Genomic DNA, 10,215 nt, shown 5'->3' with positions numbered 1-10,215 from the left:
TGAATGCAAGAAGCGGAATGTTCTCATTATGAAAAAAGTTATTATTTTAGTTTTTTTTATTAAGAAACAAGAAGAATGAGCTAAACATTTAAGAAAATGCCAAATATTACACAATTTCATCAGGAGCAGGGAAGCTGAGACTTTTAAAGCAAGTGAATCCTCCATCAACAACAAGGTTGTGACCAGTTATGTACTTTGCTTCATCTGATGCCAAATACAAGGCAGCCTTGGCCACATCGATTTCTTCACAGTTTGCCCCCTTCAGCTCTCCAAGACCATTTATAATCTCAACTATCTTCTCCCTTGTAGCTCCAGGGTAGAATTGGCCTATTTGGCTCACTGATAGCGGAGTTGGAATTGGGCCTGGTGAAATGCAATTGATCCTTATTCCATTTCTGCATAGCTCACTTGCTATTGACCTCACTATCCCAGGCATTGTATATTTTGATATTGTGTATGAATGTGGGCCAAGCCCACCCAATACCCCACATATGCTAGATGTACATAGAATGGACCCGGAGCCCGCGGGTATCATTACTCGGGCTGCATGCTTTATTCCTGCAATCGTGCCCCGAACGTTGACTTGCATTACCCTGTCGAACTCTCCAAGGTCGAGGTCTACGATGCTCGGCGGTACGGACGGACCTGTTATCCCGGCGTTGTTGTACATTATGTCGAGTTTACCATGACGCGCAACCGCAATCTCTACGGCTTCTTTTACTTGGGCCTCCACAGAAACATCACACTGGACAAAATGGGCTGCAGGGCCCAGATCATTGGCAACATTTTGGCCCAACTCAGAATCAATATCGACAATTACGACTTGGGCTCCATGTTGAATGAATTCATGGGCAGTGGCCTTGCCAAGCCCACTTGCACCCCCAGTTATTAGGGCTACTTTACCTTCTAACCTGCTTAATTAATTAAAAAAAAAATAAAAAAGCAAAGGAATCAAAATTAATGAGCACCCAAAATGAAAAACATTGCATGTGATGAGTCAAAAACGGAGTCTTGTCATATTCAAGAATAATAATAATTGAGTAGACAAGAGGTGAGGACTACCTATAAAACATAAATGTCCATAATGATTAAAATAATATATATTCCTATATTTTAATTTTTTAAAAAAGATATATAAAAGTTAGTGATAAAAATAAATTATCATTAAAAATATAATAAAATTATAATAATTTTAAGAGAATTTTTAATTTTATACAAAATCCATATAAATTTACTCTGTGTTCAATATGGGATTTCTATATTTTTATAGGGCTCTTATTCCTATGTTTCAAACCAATAAGAGATTTAATGGGAAATTCTTAGCACTCAAATGTATATATACATGATAAATAATTTAACATTATGATGGATTTTATTTAAAAATATAGTAGGACCTATTATATATATTGGATTATTATTATTATAATAATTATTATTTTTTATAAAAGTAATTTTATAAATAATTATGTAAAAATTAAAAAAAATTATGTTTGAAATTATAACATTTTTATAGACTCTAAAAAAAGAGATAAAAAGCCATTATTCCACCTTATTTCAAAAGTGCAATAATAATTTGTGAAGCTAATAATGATATGAAATTATGGAGAACATTTTCTTGATAAAGTCAACAAAGAATATGTGCTCATTGGGGACCATACCAAATTTAAACACTTAATTATAGAAACCCCATAAACATCTCATCCCAATACATAGCATTTATCTCTAAGATTTCCCACACACCAAAACAATAATAATAAAATAAAGTAAAATAATAAAAATTCAAATAATTAAAATAACAGATAATATTAATTAGTCAAAAATTGACTAATTAATATTATCATAAAACATCAACAATTTACTCTAATTTATAATATTTTTAAAAGAATTTATTAATAAGTTAGTTTCACTTGCTAACAAGAATTAAAAAAAAAAAAAGGGAAAAAATAATTAAGAAGAAGCATGCATGAAATCTGGCAGATGTTCAGTTTACATGTGCATACAGAGCGCAATGTAACGTTTAGTTTCCAGCATTGCTTATTAATTTAGCTTCAGCATTAATTAATATTTTTTTTTTAGATATAAAAGGTTTTTATTATTTTTTTAATAATCTTAGTCGAATTTTAAATCTCACAGTTAAAAAGAAATCAATAATTAAATTTGTATACGTGTTAATCTATTATTTGTTTGTTATTTTACACCTTATGTGACATGGAATAACTGCTCACTATGAAATTTATTGGGAGGCAATGAGATGGGTTTGCCAGATCTGCGGAATGAGAGCATGCATGATGCCAAAATTATGGCAGGTTTCTGCCAAACACTTGCAGAAAACTTCTTCTGGCCAATTCATGGATTGGACTTATTAATACACAAATTTGAATTTCACCCATAAAAATATTCGCTCTTTAATTTGTGCTATTAATTAAAATAAAATTAATTAAATAAACAGGATGAAATTTATAATTAATAATTTTTTTAATAAGTATAAATATACATTCATTAAAATTTATTTAATGTACTCTATTAGTAAGGAAAATTACAATTTTAATATAAATGCATCTCATTGATTTGCATTTGTTATTAAAATTATAGTTTCCTTATACTAGTCGAGTATAAAAAATACCCAAAGATTTTCATTTTCTTTCCCCTACTCCAAACATTACATCATGAATTTCATTTTTTTTTTAAATTAAAGAGGAGGAATTAATTAAGGTGAAAATGAGTTTATATAATTTTCCAGATTAGAAGGATTAATATTGCATGCATTATGTAGAAGATTACTAGAATGATGAGTATAGATAAACAATTATTTTTTATTTTTACAAATTTTTTAAAAAAAATGGATAAATTGAACTTATTAATACTATAATCGTTTTTACAGCTTTTTTTTTTTTTAAACATGGTTTTTAAAATCATGAATTTAAAAAAAAAAATTGAAAATAGCTAGACAGACATGGAGTTGAAGCCCATGATCTACTGCTGACTTATAATTAAGCATCAAAAAGATATTGCAGAGATATATATATATAGCATTGTAACAGTTGATATGAACTTACCTTTTAGAAGTGGGCATGGAATAAGATCTTGCATGCTTAGCCAAAGAATCATGGATGACCAGGTTCTTGAAGCCTCTGTTAATTAGTTTAGAGAAATTTATAAGCATAAACAAGAGAAAGAAAGTAAATTAATAATCAAATGAAAAGAGAAGAAATAAAACTGCATAGGAAAGATTCAAGACCTGGCTAATGATCGAAGCATGTTGAGTGTTGGCTGCCTGCAGAGATAGATCCGGTGATTGATAGGTATTCTGCAGAAAAGTGGGTGGAAAATTTATCGGAGGAAGCAAACGTTTCTGCGGAAGCACTGGACACACATTTCCATTCACAGAAAAGAGAGAGAGAGAGAGAGAGAGAGAGAGAGAGAGAGAGAGAGAGAGAGAGACGATTTGAACAAAGCTAATGGCTCTTATGACCTGTCCTATTTATTGATCCTTACTACGAAACAGAAGAGGAAGTCGCTCCCTTTTATTTATTTTTTTTTTCCCCTCAAAAGTCAGCATCAACAGTATTTTTATATATGCAGCACTTATCCAAATCTCCGAGCTCAGATTCGAATCTTACAATGGAGGATTAGTGAAATATTACATATTTAATTTATATATACATATATAAACTTTTGTTATAATAAATTCATTTATCGATACGGTTAATTACACTCTTTCGAAATTAAAAAGTAAACTTTTTAAATTATATATATATTAAAAAAATTTATTTAGATTTGATTTATTTTATTTATATGTAGATATATTTTTAAGTCTATTTATATGCATGTCAATTAATTTTTTAAAATAATTTTAAATAATAAATTTTAAATTTTTTTTATTGTGTGAAAGAAATAGTAATAAAATGACACTCATAAATTATAAAATTAAATAATATTTAAGAATTTTATTTTTTTAAAATTGTATTATTTTTTATATATTTAAATTTTTTATGCATTTTATAATAAGTAATACTTTTATATTTTATAGTTAATTACTACATATCTTAATTTTATGATCTATTTTATTTATATCAAATTTTAAAACTATATTAACTAAAATAGTATGTTCTTAATTTATACAGGAAATAAAATTTTCTATTAATAAAAATAATTAAAATATCAAATATGATATTTGTTTACATAATCACATATGCATATAGAAACAATTAAAGAAAATATTTTTTTATTAATTAGGCTTGTAACATCCCTAATTTTTAAATAATTATTATATATATATATATATATATATATATATATATATATATATATTTTATTCTAACTCTGGTATTGTGGACTTCGCGTATGTACTTTCATTTCGTGAAAATTCGATGGAACCATTGTTAAGATTATATGCTACGGATGCGTTGGCATAGATAATATCGAACTCTACATTACTTAATTTTTGCCTTGTACTGGGTTCGAATAAAATTTATAAAATATTTGTGGATGGTAAGAAAATTACGATTCTTATTGCAATAGCCTTATAATATTATTAAGGATCGCGGGGCAAGTTTATAGAATTTTTAAAGTTAGTTTGGATAATTTTTTAAAAATATTAGTTTTGAAATCTTATAATTGAGTTGTCTGATGTTGTGATTATTGCTTAGTTTTGAGGGCTCAGGAGGGGCCATATAATGATGATGAGATATGAGTTGAGTTTAAAAATGTTATTTGAACCATTTTACAGGTTGGGTAAGTCATAGGTATAGGGGAGACTCTGCCGAATTTTCAGCACAACTTAGGGTGTCTTTAGTCTTTTCTAAACTTGTATTGAGTCAAATATATTAAATAATTGCAATGAAATTATCAGATGAGCCGGGACAGCCTTCCTCCCCCGCCTAGCCATCGCAGTGACCTCAGTTTAAGTTTGTGAGTAAAATATTAATTTTAATTGTAATTTCGATATTATTATATGTTCAAGCATACCCGTGCATTACTTATAAATTTGTATCTATGTAGTTAAATACTAGGCACGTTTTATATTGCATTCATAATTGTTGAAGTGCCATGAATGTTGTTTGTGGTAATTTGGAGCAGTGTGTGTGCGTGACGTGCGTGTGGTATGGTATTGGATATGGACAGGACGAGTAGACACGGCTTGAGAGACACTTGCTAAGACTCGGTCCTTCGGGGTAGACATAGAGACACTCGCTAGGACCCCGCATTTGGTTTATTAAGTAAAAGTCCGACTTGAAAAACACTCGCTGGCAGAGGTTGGATTAAGAGGGTTGTATAGGGGATCAGCTCCCATATATATATTGCTTGACAGTGTTGAATGTGTGAGTGCTCCAAATTACCTTTTTGCTGTTATGATATGAAAATTATAATGATGTCGCATTTCACTCCACAGGGTGCATTAGCTTTAGATAGTTATAGAGATTATGATTAAAATTGGTATTTTACTATCTGAGTTGAACGCTCACTCTTGTTCATCTATTTTTCCAGGCTACAGGAGAATTATTTATTGTGGCTAACCTGCTCTTCTTCTTCGTAGATCCATTAATAGTATTTAATGTATTTTGTATAATTGAGTTAAATTTTAGACTCCGCATATGTTATAAGCACTTATTTTTATTTTGGGGCTGTATTATAAAAGTTATGTTGGACCTATAAAATTATTAACTGTATGCATGATGGGATTGGATGAGGGAGCTGAGCTCCTATTTGAATTATGACATTTTAATTATGTGGAGGGTGAGCTGAGCTCCCCAATTTATTATATATTATGTTTACAGGTCGGGCGAGTCAAAAACTCCCCATTGAATGGTCCATTTTATGGTCGGACTCTGTCCGGTTGAATTCTTGAAATTGGGCCCAAATGTGCCTTAGAGTTGGGTTGAGGAATAGTTAGGCTTACTACGGGTCTCGGGGGCTTTAGGTTGGCCCAGGTCTTAGTGCTGGTCCGGCCCATAGGTTAGGTCGTGACAAGGCTATACACTAGTTAACAAATTTCTTATTAATATTGGTGAAAACTAATTTATTAATTAATGAAAGAAAGGAAATTAAATAAGCTAAGTTGAGGAATTTCCTATTAAAATGGGTAAATATTAATTTCTTAATTAAGGAAGTGAAATCAAATTCGATGGCGTTTTTTTTTTTTACTAATTGTTGTATAAAAGATAATAAATATCAAATTTTTTATATTAATTTAATTAATAATTAATTTATTATTACTTGAGCAAGTAAGCAATTGCTTTTTATAATTAAAATGGATGAAAATGAATTTATTAATTAAGAAAAGGAAATTAATTAGAAAAAAATTATTAAGTAATTTCCTATTAATATGAGCGGCATTATTCATTAATTATCATGTAAAAAATAATAAGTATAAAATTTTTTGTTAATTTAATTTACTATTGTTCTGACAGATCAACTTTTTCTCATAATATATTATGCAGCAATATTAGGAAAAAAATTATATATATATAAATTTTGAATTCAAATAAATTTAGAGAAAAATTTTCATATAATATAAATAGTTATTAATTTAATTAGTCGTTTACTAAAAAAAACTTATTAATTTGAGATTTTTTTTTAATTTAGATTTGATTAATTATAAATTTAAGGTATAAAATATAGGATGAAGATAATATATTTTTATTTAAAATTTATAATAAATTAAATTTAAATAAAAATTTCCGATTGGTTAATCGTTAGAAATCTATGGTAAGCCAGCTGTAGCACAGCTAAACTGAACAAAAATAAAGAAATGATGTAGAGCAAAAAGAATATCAACAGCAAGATTTGGATTCTCACGCAAGTTAGATTGCCGGACCGACCGACCATATATTTCATTCTTCTTTTTTATAATTGTATTTTAAATATTTTTTTAATAAAAATACCTTAAATTTTTAACTTATTTACTATTATACTTGTTATTTATTTCTCCGTTAATTATAACAGTGACAACTTTATTTTTTTTTATAATTATATCCTAAATCTTTTTTATAAATATATGTTAAACTTTGAAATTCATTACAATTCAATATACCCTTAGTTGTCACGGTAAATATTAATAGAGGTGTCGAGTGAATACTTCTAATCTTTAAATTAAAAATAATTAAATTCAAATTATAATAATACAAACCCTAATGTGAGTCGGTTGAGTTGATGAGAGGAGATGCTGATGGAAAGTGAAGTTGAGTTTTCATAGGGTAGAACTGAGTTGGGCAAAGATGAGCATCACAGAGATAATAACTTATTGAAGTGATGAAAAATGATTGAGAGAAATGTTATATGGTCTGATGCAATAAGAGAAGAGTAAGCGCATTAGTCAATGGTAATGGAGTGAATGGGTGTAAGAGATTAATATCAAATGGCTTTATGAGATGTAAAGGTTGAGGAAAGGTAGTAGCTAAGAAGTGGGAAGATGAAAAATGAACTTGTGTGTTCTCGGTGAAAGTAGTGTAGTTTTACTATAAATGTTTTTTTCTTATTGTAAATTAAGTTTAATTAGTGTTATTTTGAGGGATTAAAAGTATTGACTTAGCATCTTTGTTAGCATTAAACGGAACAACTAATGGTAAGATTCAATTATAGTGAAATTCAAAGTTTAGAGTATATTTATTAAAAAAATAATTTGAGATACAATTATAAAAAAGGCAAATTTTGGAATTTTTTTAAATATTTTTCTATACTAATGTAGCAATGTTTATTATAATTAATAGTAAAATAGACAATAAAGTAAAATAGACAGTAAGATATAATTGTAATAAAGTTAATACTTCATGGTATTTTTGTTGAAAAAAAAAGTTTAAGATATAATTATAAAAAAACTACAAAATTTAAGATTTTTGTATATATTATTTTTATATTAGATAGTAATTTTATTAAAAAAATAATGTGTTTTATAATTAAAAAGAACTTAAAAATAGCTAAGTTTAAATTTTAATTTTATAATTACCAAAAATATTATTATTATTATTATTATTATTATTATTATTATTATTATTATTTATGAATCTTCTGATATATATATATATAGCCCATAGATAGTATTCCTTGATTTGATTATAATCGTATAGATATCTCAATAAGACATGTGAAAGACAATCAACAAGAAAAAAATTATGTGGCGATGTTCATAAATTTACTTTTATAAGGTGTAAAATTTGATTGCCATATCTCAAAATAATATTAATAATAATAATTTATGAAAAATTTTATCTTATTATTTTTTTGAAGTGAATGTTAATTAATGAGGCACAACAACTAACAATTGTAGTACGTGCAAGTGTTTGTGCATTGGTGAAGTAATGTATTTCCTATCAGGCAACAGTTAAGAGTGATAACTATATGTACCCATAAATCTGATGACTTGACGTAGAAAAAGCCTGCTACCGTTTTACTGCTATCTCACCATTAATATTTTTCAACCTTTTACTGTTCTCACAATAAAGTTTTATTGATTCGCATTATGGAATTGGAGTAAATATTAAAATTGAAATCAAGTAAAATTGAAATTGAAATGAAAAATTAATAGTCAAATGCTAATGGACAAAAATTCTATTGCATTATTATCTTTGACTAAGAACCTTCTATATTGATCTTTTTTCTTAATTAAAGAGTGATGTTGTCATGGTTATCTCAGCCACTAAACAATGGATATTAGGACCTTGAGTAGCCTAAAATAGGTTGGTAGCTATTCAATAGCTACTCTAACACTTAAATTAGTGAATATATTGAGATAGTAATGAAATAGTATTCCAATTATATATCGAAAAGAGGCTTTTTTTTATATGGTGATGTGTGATATTTTAGCGTGATTCTCGAGATTTTATTTCAATCTCGGACTTATATGTAGCCGTACGTCATTGAATAATATAATTTCTGATGAAGATCATACTAACCGTATTCTAAGACAACTATTTTATCTATGTTATTACGATCTCTTATTCGATATGTCAATCTCTTAATCTTTTATTTGTTAAGAATTTGAATAATTATATTTATATAGTCTGACCGATCTTTGGAAGATCAGATATCTCTCGCATAGAGATCGAGAATTCGTAAATTGAGAGTTCGTAGATCTCTATATTTGACTCTCACTTATAATAAAACATAAGACCTAACTCTTATCAAATCGATAACGAGTGCAAATCAATCGAAACCCTTAAAGTTCAAAATTTAAAGTGAATAATATCAAAGAGAATTCAAATTTAAAATATTTTATCTAAACTAAGAGATGCAAATCAAAATATTTATCATATATATTAAATTAATTTTACAGGTATGAAAATGACTGATTTTTCAAGGCAAAGGTGGTAGAATGGTTGTCCTTGTCCTTTCTGGTCAAAAGAAAAGGCAAAGGAGACAGAAATTCAGCAGAAAAAGAAGACTTTTGAAAGTGGGTCATGGCCATAATGGTTCAACTAAAATTTGAAGCTGATGATGCCAATGTTTAATAATTAGGGCACCAAAGCAACATAATTCCAAACAAACCCAGGAAATGAGATTATTAAATTAATTTAATTTTAGATTAGAATGATATAGAGCAAATAATTGAGTGATAAAAGGAATAATAAATTAATAATTAATAATGCAAAGTTGTCATCTTACATACTGATACTGTGTAGACAATGGTGAGACAAGTTGATGATCATTACAATTTCTTGTCTCTTAAAACCTTAATTAATGTTAATATAACATAATATTAAAATGTTCAGGCATTAAAGTACAGCTTCACGTACAGAGTGAGAGATTAGAGTAATACATGGCATGATTTAAACAATTATATACTGTAATGATGATGTTTAACGTATAAATATATAGTTGGTAAGAGAGAAGGCCTGCAAATGAAATGCAAGCGTGGGATATGAGCCATAGAGAATAGATAGAGAGAGGGAGAGATCTCTTTTTTCATATAATTCCATGTGGATCCATGTGGTCATAAGTAGACACTCCATAGACGTATCTAATCACTAATCACTAATGAGTAGTGTTTAACACTTAATTGCAACTTGAAGGATGGTTCATAACTTCATTAAGTTGGTCAAAAAGTAGATTGTGGTGGGCTTCAATTAGATCCCACAGAGATTTATTTATTTCCTTTTCTTGTTCTCTCTCACTTTTCTTCTCTTACTCTCTCTAGGTTTATGTTGACTTGATTTATAAAAGGTGCCGAACTTGCCGGTGCTTTATAAGGGGTGCCGAACTTGCCGATGATAGCCCTCT

At 28.3% G+C, this 10,215-nt stretch overlaps 1 protein-coding gene across 2 annotated transcripts; it reads right to left on the bottom strand.

Annotated features, from left to right (window-relative positions):
* On the bottom strand, positions 1–3,452 carry LOC110650230 (zerumbone synthase). 2 transcript variants are annotated; one of them, XM_021805111.2, is made up of 3 exons: positions 3,239–3,452; positions 3,057–3,131; positions 1–911 (listed from the first exon to the last, which is right to left on the bottom strand). In XM_021805111.2, exons 1-3 carry the CDS (start codon positions 3,256–3,258, stop codon positions 107–109), a joined length of 900 nt encoding a protein of 299 aa, XP_021660803.1. In that variant the 5' UTR covers positions 3,259–3,452; the 3' UTR covers positions 1–106. The 2 variants fall into 2 exon arrangements, with proteins under 2 accessions (XP_021660803.1, XP_021660802.1); XM_021805110.2 differs by having other exon boundaries at positions 1–914; positions 3,239–3,426.
* Positions 3,453–10,215: the final 6,763 nt, after the last annotated feature.

This window comes from Hevea brasiliensis, unplaced genomic scaffold (genome assembly GCF_030052815.1).
Source record: "Hevea brasiliensis isolate MT/VB/25A 57/8 unplaced genomic scaffold, ASM3005281v1 Scaf1, whole genome shotgun sequence".
NCBI classification, from domain to species: Eukaryota; Viridiplantae; Streptophyta; class Magnoliopsida; order Malpighiales; family Euphorbiaceae; genus Hevea; species Hevea brasiliensis.
The sequence above is the reverse complement of the archived record's forward strand: the minus strand, read 5'-3'. Positions and strand labels throughout refer to the sequence as shown.